At 36.2% G+C, this 16,238-nt stretch overlaps 1 protein-coding gene across 1 annotated transcript in view; it reads right to left on the bottom strand.

The window, feature by feature from the left end:
* The window catches only part of LOC122804461 (prostaglandin E2 receptor EP2 subtype-like), a 170,262-nt gene extending 157,875 nt beyond the window's left edge, over positions 1-12,387 (bottom strand). The window contains exon 1 of the mRNA XM_044074332.1: positions 11,337-12,387. Within this exon, the coding sequence (XP_043930267.1) occupies positions 11,337-12,155 (819 nt within the window). The 5' untranslated portion in view covers positions 12,156-12,387. The remainder of the gene's footprint in view (positions 1-11,336) is intronic.
* Positions 12,388-16,238: the final 3,851 nt, after the last annotated feature.

The raw sequence follows: 16,238 nt of genomic DNA, 5'->3' as shown, positions 1-16,238 counted from the left end.
AAAGCGTGTACATAAAAATAGTAATGAATAAATAATTTAAAAATCAAATAATTAGATAAATATGTGTTAAATAATTAAGTAAATTCAATGTTTTCATTTTATATTTATAATCAATAATATTCTTAATAAGTGTAATGTTAGACTAAATAATGTAGGATTTTAATTTTAAGTAGCAAGCAATAGATGTGTGATCATTGATACCTGGTGGGTTACATGCATTTAACCTCAACTGCCACAGACATTCTTTTAGTTCTAACAGACTGTTAACATCTCCTTCGTTAATACAATTTTGAGGTATCCTGTCAATGACAAAAAATAAAAATTTCTTAAAATCTGTACATGTAATACTGTGCATATAAAGAGAATTAGTGATTCTTTCGTTTTTGATGTCTCTGTTATGTTCAGCAATTCTTTCCCTAAGTTTCCTAATGGTTTTACCTATGTAGTATGCCTGACAAGTTAAACAGGTGGCTAAATATACTACTAATTTTGTATTACAATTTACATACCCAGGACATCTAACAGTCCGATTGAAACCTTTAATGGTAGCATAAGGTCCATCATTTATATACCTGCAACATCTACAAAACCCACATTTTCTCATTTGAGAGTTTTTGTGTAATGTTTCGTTTTCAAAATAGGAACAAGCAGAAACTCAAGAGTGGGAGGTGTGCATGGAATAGGAAGCTCCATATCATGCCAGTGCCACATGGGGAGAGTGACCAGCCTGGAAAAAGGATCACTGTACTGCAGGACAAATTTGATAACTGGGGAGGAGATTTAGATGAGTACCCCACCCACATGGTATTACTTATCCACATGGTAAGTATGGACAGAGACCTCATATCGTATGGTCCTATAAAATGTTGAGCAACTGGTGTAGAATTCACAGGTTTAGCTTCACTATAGACTAGGAGCCTACTGGGTAAGGCAGTATTATAGTGATAAAATGATCAGCATCTCGCTGAGAGAGGAAAAGATTCCAAGTAACAGGTCTGAGTGTTTCATTATCAAACATGTACATTTACCAAGATGAAGTACAGAAAAGCCTCATAGAAATCATAGCCTCTTCTGTCAGAACATATGAACAGTTTATAACATAATGAATAAAATAAACTCCAGAAATGAGAGGAAATAGAAAAGAAGTTTAGTTGTAAAAGGGAAGAAGATGGCAAATATAAACATGGATGAGAAAAAGGGGGACAGGTAAAAGAAAGATGAAAAGTAAGCAACATTAATATTTGTGTTTTGTGTAAGAAAAAGTATTGATATCTGGGCAGTAACAGGAATAAGGTACACACACACAACAATGACTAGGATGTGAACATGTTGAGGTACACAGTTAATGGAAGGGCCAGAGAAGATGAAATTTAGAGAAGGAATAATGCTTCATATAACAGAAGGCACCAAAACAGGAGAATAAATTTATAAACTAGGGAAAGAGGCACAGAAGGAAAAAATGGAAAATGGGAACTTGCAGCACAGCCCACACTGGGATGTATGCATGACTGTTCCTCATGGAGCAAGACATTACAAAAATCATGGAAATTACCTTTGTAGTAGGGAGAGAGAAAAGGGGAAAGGAAAATAGCATTGATGGTGACATTTAAATGGCCATAAATTAACTAAAATACCTTCCATGTTTAACATCCTTATAAGTATTGATTCCCTTTATGTGTAGACCCAGAAAACTAAAATTTGCACCTCCCAGGCCTGCTGTTCTCAAATGCAGAGGAACAAGGGGCATCCAATTTGGAAATGGGCAGTCATTGGAGAACAACTGACACCAGGACAATGGAGCAAGTGTCTAGTGTGTGGCAATGTTCACTCAGCCAAAACTGGTCCTTGCTGTGGAGAAAATCTATTTTGCCTCGAGGTGCAGCAACCCTGGATATGAATGAGTAGAGAAAGTGCGGCACCCCAGGCTGGAGAGGGCTGTTACCCTCACAAAAATAGATTTAAAGGCTCACTCAGATGTTACTTAAAAGTGTTGTTTTTTTTATTCAAAATGGCATTCAGGTTGATGGGAATTCAATCAAATTACCTTTGCTATAATAGATCACCTCAACTGGTTGTCTAATACTGTGGTTTTTCATCAGCTAAATGGCAGAGATCAGCCAATTAAAGGTAAGAGGTCTGGTCTTAAAGTGAAAGATCAGCACTTCAGGTGGACAGACATTTACAAAAATGTGACAATACCTCAGAAAAAAATAAAATTATCATGAAGGAGAAGAAGAGCAACAGTGGGAATATATCACAACTGCCAATGAAAAAAAGAAATAAACGTATGTGTTCATAGCTAAGTACTAGGCTAGCTGCCTTTGCTGGCCATGTCAAGCCAAGCCAGTTTGCCATTTTGTGCTCAAATTAACCTGTCCCATTTGGTTAAAGATTCACCCTGCCCATCCCATGGTTGATTATATGGGTCTACTTTAAGCCCTCAAAAGCAGTAAAACCTAAATCTGAATCGAGCAACACATAAAGAGCGAACCGCGAATACATCAAACGAACGAAATCGCGAAAGAGGAAATATCGAAATCACATAGTTGGCCTGTCTGCGGAATAGCTCCGTAAGGTAAGTGTGCGATAGTTACGGACCTTAGGGTTAGGGAGGGGTTAAGGTAAGTGCATAGGTAGGTAGCGTATGTAAGGTTTTGTGTAGGTAATGTATGTAAGGTTTAGTGTAGGGTTTTGTTAAGTATATGTGCGTGGAATATTTAGTTTGTTTGGGTATAGCTCCGTAGGGGAAGCGTGCGGTAGTTACCGACCTTAGGGTTAGGGAGGGGTTAAGGGTAGTGCATAGACAGTTGTGTATGTGGGGTTAGTGTAGGGTTAGCAGTAGGATTTTGGTGCTTTAATTTAGGGTTAGAAGTAGGGATTTGGTTAGTGTATGTATGTATGTGTTTTTTTATTGTGTTTGGGTAGGTAGTGTATTGCGGGTGGTGGGTTGGCTGACTATGATGGTTCAAGGTTTACATTTTCGCACTTTAGTACGTTCGACGTATTTGCGGTTCGCTATTTATGTGTCGCACAATTCGTATTCGGGTTTTTCATGTTTCGAGGGTATAAAGTAGATGCGATTATACTGTGTATATGTACATATATATATATATATATATATATATATATATATATATATATATATATATATATATATATATATATATATATATATATGTGTGTGTGTGTTTGTGTGTGTGTGTGTGTGAGTGATAATGTTGAAATGTACTGTTTTTTTTTGTTTGGTTTGTTTTCTGGAAAAATATCATAACTACTTTTACTTGCAAACCATCACTCCTGAATACTCAATATGACAATGAGAAAAAGTGATCTGACCATAGGTTCATAAGTTAGTTAGTAAGAAATTGTGAAAAGTGGGGGTAGATGATTCATAATTTCATAGGTTCATAGATAGGTACTAGGCTATTGGCCCTAGGGTCTATACAAGCCTAGCCATAACAATTCCCTGGCTATTTCTTACCACAAAATTTACTTCCTTGGACCAATGTCTAGCATGATAAGAGGACAAATTAAAATATGATAAAATTAGATATTATGGGAAATATCATGTGATTCACTGTGATCACTGTTATTTGTTGTTTCTCATACAGAACTTATCCTTAAATAGCTCACTTTCAAATTCCAACAAATACATCCTTGTCAAATGGCTTGTTTTATTTTTTGCTGTCTGGCTTATTTTATTCATGGACAGTGTCCCACAAAAAAAAAAAAAAACAATTGAGGCAGAAACTGTACTTGAAACCATAAGTAAAAAAGACAAAATAAATTAGACCTACTCAGAACAGTTAAGTAAAAATGAATGAGGAAACTACATTATGTTTGTTCACATATAATGCAAATAAAGGTACCTTTGCACAAGCAGTATGGCATACTTATTAATAGATTGCATTCCATAATTTAAAAAACTCAAATTGTCCATGAAACTATAATTTAAAAAAATAATAATAAAGTTTCCCCTAGTATGAAACCCTTTGCTGATTTGGCACTAGTTAGTTTAGCTGTCATTTGACATACAGACTGTTATAAAAGAAAACAAAATGTGTAGGAATATAAACCAAGAGTGAAGTTCAGTTCAGGGTTGGGAGGGTAGCCTAATGGTTAAGGTGTTTAACTTACAAACACAAGGTGCAGGGTTTGAGTCTCACAAGGGATAATTGGCTAGGCTTAAAATGGCTCGCAAGAGCAGTTAGCTTAGTACTAACCTATGAGTCACCTATAAAATGTGTAGGAATATAAACCAAGAGTGAAGTTCAGTTCTTAAAATGATGACTGTGTCCCAGAAATATCTAACAGGGAAAATTCATCACAGAAAGCTTATCTACAAAATTCACATCTGAAGTTAAGTTACAACTGGTCTTTCCTGTAGATAGAGTAAGACCTCACTTTTCCCACATTTATTTTACGGAATAATAAAACAGGGAATGAAAACTTTTGATGTTTACAATGAATACTTTTAAATAGTGCAGGACAAAAGATGTAAAAAGTAAACTATGTTGAAAATCTGGGCATTGCCAAAAAGGCGCACAAGTTTATTGTCATTCATACTGAACTTTTTTGTGTATGTATATACAAAATATATACATGTGTTGTATATATACTAAACTATATATATATATATATATATATATATATATATATATATATATTTCCCCTTCAGAAGTTCGAACGGCTGAAAATCTCGAAATGCATATGGCAAAAGCCATATGCTTGAATTTCAGAAGCTCGACCTTCTGAAAGAGAAACAAAAGAAAAACAACAAAACACAAAACAATGTTTCTGCAGTGGGGCAAGCCCACCTGCACCCCCCACACCCCCCGCTACTTATTTATACTAACTCCGAGGTTGCACTACAGCACAGAAAGGGAAATCTCCCATTCTGCGCTGTATGCCAATCTCCATTCAGACGGTAGAGCTTCTGAAATTTCGAGCATATGGTCTCAACCATATGCATTTCGAGATTTCAGCCCTTCGACATTCTGAAGGGGAACCATATATATATATATATATATATATATATATATATATATATATATATATACACCTATACACACACACACACACACATGTATATGCATATAAGTATATATAATATAAATAGCATATGTATGTGCGCACGTGCGCGCGTGTGTATGTATGTATGTATATATATATGTGTGTGTGTGTGTGTGTGTGTGTGTGTGTGTGTGTGTGTGTGTAACTTTTTGTTTGGACATAAGATGGAACACACTCAATTTATGCAACAGCAGATCACACAGTTGATGCTAAGTACACATGACACTCAGAGTTAATGGTTTAACACATTTCTACGTCACAGCTGTACTACTGAGTGGAGAGTTAAAGTATAACATTGCAATAGCACTGTGTGACAACAACAGCATACATAGTTCAGTTACATCACGATAATGCTGTTTGGCCACTGAGATGCTCTTTAGATTCTGCCAGGAATTGATTCAGCACAGTAAATGCCCCAGGGCAGATAGCCTAGTATGAACCTATAAAGATACTGATTAGTTAATAAAGGTCAGTCTCATTTTCTTTGCCTTATCAAAACAGATCTGGTTGAACCTTGGTTTCCTGTTACCAAGCAACTGATATGTACAACATTGAAAGCATATCTTCAGTGGTTCATATGTGAATAGTAGGCTAACTGCCCTGAAGGGCTATTTTAAGTTTAGCCAATAACCTAAGCTCAGAAGCAAACTGTGTACCTTATGTCTGTAAAGTGCAAACCTAAACCATTATTCCAAACTGACTTCCCTAGAAGCTCCGTACCATACCCATTCCTCCTAAACTAAATATATCAACTGCATGGTGGTTGCACCTCATAGAAGGTAAAATAGTAGGGAATTATTATTTCTCCCACCAGTGGGGAGAATTGGATAAGCTTTCAAGAACATAAAGTACTATGGACCAGATCATCACCAGATACTCAAGCAATATCATCATATACAATATCTTTGTTTGATTTTTTAAGTAACCTCTTTCTGCAATATGGAGAACTTTCACCTTCAGACTTTAAGTAAAACTGTTTAGGCTTGTAGTATGTATATATGTTTTACTCCTCTGAGTTCAGGAAGACTGGACCTCCCATACTAAATCTCCTCTCCATAGATGAAGCTGTTTCTTAATCTAATGATTCTTTTTCATACATTTTGAACAACCTTGCCACTCTTAAAAATGTAAGGGTCAAACATTGTACCAATTCAAAACTATTGATAATTTTAGATATTAAAACTGTAATGAATTGCAGGGATCAGCCCCAGAAATATCACATGCAGTGTTCAACTCACAATAAAAAAACAAAAAACAAAAAAAATAAAAACAAAACAAAAAAAATGAAGCCATTAGACCCAACAACAAAAGTATTTATTCTCCAGGTATTTTGGCCTTTCACCTTTAAGGGCCTTGAAGGTGAAAGGCCAAGGTACCAGGAGAATAAACACTTTTGTTGTTGATTCTATTGGCTTCATTGTTGAAGGTGAAAGGCGAAGATACCAGAATAAGTACTTTTGTTGTTGGTTCTATTGGCTTCTTTGTTTTTTTTTTTTTGTTTGTTTTATGCTTGTCGGTTTTGTTTGGTGGTGTTTTTATGTCTTCAACTCACAATAATCTATGTGTCTAGCATTAACTGCAACAATTCTATATCAAGGAAGGGAAAACATCTATTTTGTAAATTAACAAAGAGTCACAGAACAAACTTGCAATGACTTTTGGCAGAATATGAAGTCCCTATGTAACTGCAGTAATCATTCTGAAACATCCTTTACTCTAACCCCAAAACCGATATTCCAGAACATTAAAAAGCTCTTTGCATCTGCTATGCCCAAAGCCCACCCTTCTCCTGCTTTTTGCATGAGTAATGTTTACAGTACTGTATTTACTACTGTTGCTTAAAAGAATATGTTAGCTTCACCTTATAAAAATAATGACTACTGTCTACTCTAAGGCATCTCCAGCTGCTGAGGTGTCATCATGAACACTTCAGAATTAGTATGGCTAATAGATCACAGTCTGAAAGACATAACTTAGCTTGTGGTAGGAAGTAATTAACTCCCTTATTCCCAAAGGTGGTAGTTAAACTTTATTTCAATAAATTTAGATATGTTTCCTCTTTAAGATGACTTCACAAAATACTTTACAAAGTTGCCTGCAAACAACTGCTTAACTATCTGATTTTAGTCGTACTATACTAGTAATCCATATTTATATGGAGGTCTTGTTTATGGATATCCAGACATAAATTATGTGAATCGCTTAGCCATGTGAACTGTGCTTTTCTAAGCTGTGTTGAACTATATCATTCTACTCTGTTCTGTTATCAGCAAGGCTGAATCTGAAAATTTATATTGACCATATGTGCTTATCTGGTCACCAAAAGCAAAACAGTAAATATTATGATTTATAATTACCTTTTAATGGCCAGTGCTGCAACTGAAACACTTGTCATAATAACTATTAAAACTGCCTTTTGTGAAGTCATTTGCATTTACTGTTCACAGTAATAAGGTATGAAGTGGCAACAAAGTTAAAAAAATTGCCTGTGATTATTCAAGCAAAAAAAAAAAACCCACAAAAGCCTGAAACTTGGGTACACAGAGCAATAGGATATGGTTCTGAAGCCATGGTTTCAGTTCCCTGGTGGCCATTTCATTTTTTATTAACAACCCAGAATAGATACAGTGATAACAAAGGAACAAGCTACTATTGCTTATAAAATAAATACCTTAGAAAATTATTTTACAGCATGTAGTCCTGTAGAACTTAAATAAACCACATTTTTCCTTCATATTAGCCATTATTGTTTTCCATCCACAGAGGATTATGAATGCCTACTGTTAGTCAGTATGGGTGCTCTCAAACTGACAAGTTCTGTTTAGGTGGAATACTTCAGTGATATACATATAATGGTGTTCCTTTACCAACAAATCTCTCAAATTAACAGCTCCTTGTTAACTCAGTATTTTGCAATGTATAAGACACAGTAAAAGTTTCTGCTACATAAAGATGCTCACTTCACTGTAAGATCACTTAATGACCTCACTTGCCACAATTTATCTGGTCGGTTACTCATGCATATTGTCATTCAATATATTACAGTGCACAGGGGCTCCTGCAATGCTGCATTAGTGCTGCAACTATAGAAGGCTGCCACCGTGAATTATCATATATGACACATCCAACTTATGCACTGTACTTTAAGTGATAATTAACTGGCAATATCTCAGGTCTGACGATATGTATCAAGTCATCTGTTATCTTCTTCATTTTTAATAACTGTTTTTATCTGTCAGCAGTACTTGAGAGATGCTTAAATTATTGGCATAACTCTTCCAGGTCACTTACACAGATATGTCTCCTAATTACAGTTCCATAGCCTAACACAGAGTTTACCAAGCAGTATTTTGCTGTCCCACATAAGGATCCATTGGTTCCCCTTCAAGGTGAGGAGTGTAACCTCTTGACTATAATTGTATTGGTCTGTGCTTTCCCAAGTAGGCTTGTGTTATATAGACAAAACTTGGCTGACTGCAACAGTATAATCATAGAGATGACTAATTCCTTTTTTTTTGTTATCTTTGTTCTTTCCAGTAGTGCAGCCATCATAATCAGTACTCTCAGGTATAAAAGATAAGTGCATGAAATCTCTCAATTAGTGTCACTAACACTAGTATGTGAACGTTTCTTTATCCCACAGACAAAAGTGTTACCAAAAACCTAACCAGTCCCCCTTCGAGAACAACTCTGTTGGTAGCATAGGCTCATTCAGTAGTGTGTGCCGCCACTGTAGAAGAGACACTTTCTCTCTGCATTGGTGGAATGACAGTTTCATCTTTGCATGTGACATATGGCAGCTCTTGAAAGAAGAAAACAACTTGCTTTTCTAGCACTGCAGAACTCATTGGAAAAGGAAATATAATCTAAACTAGTACCAAAAGACATCACGTTCTAGAACAAGAAGTACTCGGAACAACTGACAGCTATAATGTGTAGCAATTAAAGTGCACATGCATTTTATAGTATGAATTCATAAATGCCCCAGAATTTGTTTAAAAATGGCTTTCTAGAATAGCTCCCATGTCAGTAGGGATACCTAAATGTATAAAACTCAAAAGCACTGAAACTAAAAATCCAGACAAGGTGTATTTTGTTAAGTACTTTTGTTCTTTAATAAAATTAAGAACTTCATCAGAACCATATGTTTACATTTTTGCACCTTTGGAAAGATGCCTTTTATTAGAACACTTTCTCTTTCCTCTTTTTCTAACTATGAACTATGCATTGAGCTACAACCTGCTAATCTAACATTTAGGCTAAAACAGCTGGCAAACAACCCCAGGAACATTGCCAATGCTCTCTGTTTGTTCCACAATGAACTGCATAATGAATAAATTGACTTTAATGTTACTATCTCAAGTGTTCCAGATACTATGTGATAACTTTTCGTTGTTTCTTAGTACTGCACATGGGTGTGACAGCCATTCAAGCAAAAACATTGCTTGCTTCAGTTTAAAAAACCCATAAAATAATTTAAAAGTCTTCTGCAAAATTCAGTAAAGAAATATAGTGACCACTCCTTTAATCACAAATGAGCACAAGTAAATGAGAAGTTAGAACTAAAACGAAAGGTCATACAATACATCTGATTAGCTGTTACAACCTTCAGTAACTATATGTTGGCTGCTAAGTAGTGGTTTCTGAAGTTTTGCTGCAGGTTGACACTGTCAAGTTTTATTTCAAATTATTTTTGGAGCTCCTTTTTCATCTTTCTTATAAATGTCCTACCCCTTAGTATTACTCCTCTGAATTTAAACTGGCTCAACAATTGCATTTTAGTTTCTTGATTCAGTGACAGCTGAGTTCTTGTTAACTAATATCAGCTGATTACATTATGCCATATCTAAGAGTAATAAATGGAAGACATGATTACTGTCAAAACTCTCAAACAGGAATACAGGTTGTGGTCTTTTACTTTCTAGCTTTTGGAGCTGGGCTTAGTGAAAAATTTCCTAATCACTACTGAGCGTAGCTCTGAATCTTCCATCTCCAAAATGAGGAACACTAGCTCTCAGAATGTGGAACAAATGGGCAAAATGTGGAACATACACTAAAGATTTACTAACAACTTCATCTAGGAAGGTCATAGAATGGTTAAAACATGCTGGGTTTACTTGTAAAAAGATCTTTTAATGATTTAATACTATCCATTTTTAGTTACCATAGATATCCGTTTAAAAATTCTGAACACTGAACATGTGACAGATTCTTTCAATGTGGAACTTTGAGGAACATAAACCTTTTAAGACCCCTAATAATGAGGTAAACTTGAGAGGTATGCTACTCAGTGATGACTGTGATCCCTGGCTCTTAAATCCTGCTCAAAGAGCTTAACGATGTTAGTTATTGGCTAGCAAGTGGCAGGAGCCTACAGGTATTCGGAGAATATCATTTGATTAAAGTAATATGGTCAGAATAATACATGTCAGATTTACTGTTTTTGTGCATTGATATGTGGTTGTGTTTAGAATAGTTTTATAACTTGATATTTAACTGTGTATTGAGTTTATTTGCTGCCATACAGTCATAGAAACACAGGCACACACATCGGCATTTCAGTTTATATGGAGCATATTTTTAAAATGTAATTAAAGCGTACATCCTGCATAAAGCTCCTTACAGTATAAATCTTCGAACACACATACACAAAAGCGCTTAACATCGACAAGTGCTTCCGTGTATGTGTGCCTGTTTCGTAGATCGGACTACAGTGCGGGTAAGGGAAAATTCCCTTTTCCCTACTGTAGTGCGATCTTGGAGTAAGAATACTAAAGTAGGTGGGTGTGAGTGGTGCAGGGGCCCCTGCAGAAACGTATATATATATATTTTTTGAACTACACATACACTGAAGTGCTTTTCGATGTTAAGCGCTTTCTTGTGGGTGTGTGTGTGTGTGTGTATATATATATATATATACACACACACACACACACACACACACACACACACGCAACTGACAGCCATTAACATGTGCAAACATCTCTGGTTCATTTACAGTTTTTTTTTTTTTTTTTTTACTAATTTGGTTCTCATGAGTTTCTTGTTTCACGTGTTACAGCTTTTCTAATATTGCAATCTGAAAAATAATGTTATCCCCTAGAAATTAATTTGCATGCTAATGCCTATGTGAAAGGATTGCGACGTCGGTACTACATTTATTCATACTATTTAATAACATGCTGTATGATGCTTTTTACTTGTATTACCTAATACAATATTGCACATTCAAAACTGATTTATTTAATAAGAATGGTACTTACTGTGAAAGGTGCAGAGCAAATTACGAAAGTAATCGTCATTAGCATTAACAAAATTAGATGATCCACTTCTTCTGCCACGGAGATATGCACACTTACTCGTAGTCCTCTGTTTAAAATCCTGTGCAGCTTCTGCCTCTGATGCATTCGTATTAAGTGCACCATCACAACTGAGTTACATATTAGAATAGAAATTATAATAAATACTATTAAACTTGCGTATAGGAGAGCAAATGCGACACCATGATCTGGGTCACCTTTTCCGTGGCCGTATTTCATTCTGATAAAGCACCAGGTCCCAGGGTAATACTGTACGTATTTACCAATGCCCATGAATGGAAGTGAACAAAATATTATGGAAAAGGAATAAACCACAGGTAAGGTTACACTTCCACGTCTCTTTGTAATGTGCCTTTTATAAAAGTAAGGTAACCCTATGGCAAGGCAACGCTCCAGTGCCATGGCAAAAAGAATGAACATTGTGACCAAACCAAAGAATGCCATCAAAAAAGCAAACGTGTGGCATACCATATGGTTTTCACCCATGCTCATAAGTGTCTTATTTGTGGCATAGGACGTTAGGATCATAGGGTTTATCAGACAGGAACCCATCAGATCGGTGATAACAAGCCCAGTCACTAGTACCTGAAATAAAGGAATGTTGTTCCTGTTTTTTCGCCTGCGCCTTTCCAGTAGTACCAAGGTTATGAAATTGCCCACAAAGCCAACAGTGAACATTACAGCACTGGTGGCCGGTCCCTCTCCAGACTCTACCGCTGAACGTGAGAAGCTGGAATTACAGATCATCCTAACTGGACGCATGGAAACAGCGGTAGAAAACTAGTCTTCATCAGGTTATTTCAAAGTTTCCCAGCTCCATCCTGCTTGGGAATCGATCACAGACAGTTATGCATGCTCCGAATCTACGTACCCTGTGGGCATCAGCTATGGGTTAAAGACAAACATACCGGCTCAGGAAGCTGCCATGCCATGTTTGAAATAAGAACAGATGGAACACACGAACAAAGCATTTCCCTGCCTGCCGGCCAGTGACGTCGCGACCCCTCCCTTACAACACAAGTATGTGACAAGTTAGACAAGTGAAAGGTTGGACTAGTTATCCGGTTAGCTGTTAGAGCCTTCAGTAAGGAACTATGTATAGGTTACCAAGTACTGTTTTTTTGAGCTTTGCTGTAGTGTCTGGGAATTGGATTATATTTCATCAGGGTTTTTACTTGCCAGATATCAGACCTGCTACTGCAAGTTGTAGCAAAGTAAAGCTGCTGGGATTAATTTCTCTACAAATGTTTATCTGGGTTGAATCTGCGCCTTTCTCGTTCCCTTGTCGTAGACGGATGTCATTTTTCAATAAACTGAAACAGTTAACTTGGAGTTATCATTTTTGTGATAGGATTACGTTCTACCCCAACTTTGAAGGATAGTCATACATAGGGTTACCACCTGTCCCACTTTGCGAGGGACAGTCCCTCCCTGGACAGCTGTGTCCTGCAAAAAAATTGTAAAAATGGCAAATGTCCTGAGATTTTCGGACAAAATTCCTTCCTGTATTTTATAGTTGCATAAAACAGTTATTCTGTATTTGAACCACCTAAATGTTATAAGAAACAGAATAAGCAATTAAAATGCTACAAGAATACGCTTTTATTTAGGCAAAAAAGTGAAGTTCTGTCCTTTGTACTGGCTGTGGGTATGTTTTGGCCTGCAAAATCTGATGTTTGTACGAAAAATTTCCCACTTTGGGCATTTGAAAAGGTGGCAACCCTACAGCTGTCCAGATTTTTGCCTAAAAGTTTTGGTCTGTTCCTCATAAAATGTGTAGTTTTCTGATAAATCACTGAGGATTGAAGTACTATATAATAACATAAGTTTCAGTTTCAGAATGTGTATCCTTCGGAAAATGCATGCTAATGCCAATCCAGTTATTCTAACAAATGTCTAAGTTTATAAGAGCAACATTTAAAATCTGTCCCTATTTTGGGGTCTTTGCCCCCTCATTATTTTGATCTTTGTCCAGATTTTTTCTTGTGCTAAGAAGTTGAGAGGTATGAGAGAGTCCTGGTGTGTGTGTGTGTGTGTGTGTGTGTGTGTGTGTGTGTGTGTATACCTGTCAAATGTTGGCTCAGACGTTCGCTTTTTTTAATCCAACAATAGGTTAACGTTTGAGAAATTTAGATGGACCATAGTAAATAACGACAATCATTACAGTGAAAGCTTTCTATCCTTCAAAATCTCATGTTGGTTCAAGCTATCTTTTTAATTCGGAAAATGAATAACCGAGTGCTCTTAGCTTCCTGTGTTTTAAGTCAATAGTGACAATACTAAACATGTCCATGATTATTTATATTGGTTGAAGGGATGGGTTTCCCTGCAAATCTCATATTTCAGAAGAGAATGGCTCATTTTCGTTTGGTTATGTGACACACGTCACACACATCCTTATCACAAAATAGAAAGATGTGTCAAAACATTTATATTAACTTTTAAAAACATGGTAGCTTAACATGGCAAACTAAATAATTAAAAAAGGCTCATTTCTGTCAAATAGTACCATCATTAAATGAAAAAATGGGCAGCTAAGTATAGGCAATATAAAAAACTTCTACAGAGATTTCCTATGGAAAAAGTGAGGGGGAGTTCATTCTGAGTTAAACTGGACCAGATAGGAACTGCGTCTAGTTTGCATTTGAAGATGAGTAGGGAAACTAGTTTTTCAATATGTTCTCTTTATGAACCCATTTAATTAATAACATGTGTTACAGTTTTTAAATCATCTCTTTAAGATGGCTTTGTACAGCAAATGAAAACGTACATTTTGAGCAGAATAGGATTAGGCCAGTGAAATAGTTTAGGAGGTGGGAATCCTTACAACTAGCATCATGGACATTATCACTACTATACGAAATACAAATTTAAAAAAAGGATGTGAAAGCCTATAGAAACATATTTCGCACTTTGCCTCGGTTTTTGGAACAGCTTTTTTTTCCATAACAGTTAACTGATCAGCAGGACTTATGGAAATACTTGATGCACACTTGGAAATAAAAGCCAGCACAACAGTAATATACTGAACAGTCACTGATTTCTTCAAAGGTGTTTCATAGTTGTTATCTTTACAACTGATTTACTAAGGAGCATTATACTTATCAACATATCAGTATTATATTCAAAGTGCTCACCTTATTAGATTGGTTGACACACATTTGCACAAGGATTGTCGTGTACAGCCTGCTCAGTTTGGGAGGTGAGCACTATTAAGTGCTTGAAAAGGGAAGCATAAACTTTTAAGTTTGTCTATTTAAGTAGGTATATCATTAGGCATTGTATAATTCTCATAATGATTTGCCTAGTATGGTTCGTAAGTTCTTCTGTTAAATATTATAGCACAGCTTCAGAAAGTAGAACAGTTTCTTGTGTTGCACTACAACAGGTATACAGATAAAGGATCACATACAATTAGTTAATACAAATCTGTGTACAGACTTTCTTCAGTTTCAGCAGATTATTTATGAACAGCTTTACTTGACTAAGAAAAATAAATAGATCTTGGCAGAGAAAAGGTAAATCTAAGACTGAAAATTACAGCACCATGACAAGAATACAACAAATGAGAAGTACCACACACATTGTTCACTTTTTATATGGTGTATATTACTGTATATTTTTATATTGTTGTATTTGTACCGAGACTTCCACCAAACCATGTATTTTATTGTTTCACTTCACTGTGTGTCAGTCCTTTGTTACTGTTTATTTTGCAAGGCGGTCTGTTCCTCAGTTGGTGTCATCAGCAGGCTGTACTGTTGTTGACACTGGAAGACCATGCATTTGTTTGTTTTATCTCCATATCGGACACTTAGTGTTACTTTTCAATATTGACCATGGAGTATAGTATGGCAGGGGCTGCTGCTTCCCTAAAAAACATTCTTATATGAAACTTTAGTTCATAGAACCGTCTGTCACTTCATGAGATGCATGTTAAAGATTTCACAATATATTAAAGCGATAGGGACAACAGTTGTGAAGCCACTTTACAGGGTTGGTCCAGCAACAGACCACAGAAACTACAGATCCATTGGCCTGATGAGCTTCATCTGCAAGGCCATGGGACAGGTGATCTGATAAATTGCAATATTAAAAATCTTAAAAGATCTGACCCTCAGCAGTTTGAATTTGTTAAAGGTAGATCCTGTCTAATGAATCTTGTAAACTTATTTGAGAGAGTAATACAAGCCATGGACAGTGGTCATGTTGTCCATACAAAATATCTTGATCTCACCACACATTTGATCCCATAACCTGTGCTAACAGAATTAACAAGTAAATGTACTCCAGACTGATCCTTATGTAGTTAGGTGGATAGCAAATTGGGTGAGGGACAGAACCCCCACAATGTGGGTAGCAGGTGCATTCTCAGTGACCATGAATATAACTACTGGAGTCCCTCAGGTATCCATATTAAGACCTCTACTTTTCAATATATACTTCTCTGATGTCCAAATGAAAAATGGGAATCTTTTGTTAACCATGTTTGTGGATGATTGCAAACTGGATCTGATCCTTCTGACATGCAGAAGCTACAACTTGAACTTACAAATGTTATAGTACAGACAACACCCCAATTCAAAATGAAGATATTGTGAGAGATCTTGGAACATGGGTAGATAATTCATTCTTTATCATCATGTTGCAGTAATTTCAACACCCTTTGGAATGTATCTTATTAGATATATTAGGCAGTTAGAGAGTCCTTAAAAGTTTCTAAAAAAAAAAAGATCATGGGACTAAAAGACCTTAGTAACCAGGAGAGGCTGGAGGCTCTTTCTCTGTACTCAGTGTTCTATAGAGTCCTTAGAGGCAATCTTTGCCTTGTTTATTGAGCCATTA

Source organism: Protopterus annectens, chromosome 6.part0 (assembly GCF_019279795.1).
Source record: "Protopterus annectens isolate FY-2018-M chromosome 6.part0, PAN1.0, whole genome shotgun sequence".
In the NCBI taxonomy this organism is placed as follows: Eukaryota; Metazoa; Chordata; order Ceratodontiformes; family Protopteridae; genus Protopterus; species Protopterus annectens.
The sequence above is the reverse complement of the archived record's forward strand: the minus strand, read 5'-3'. Positions and strand labels throughout refer to the sequence as shown.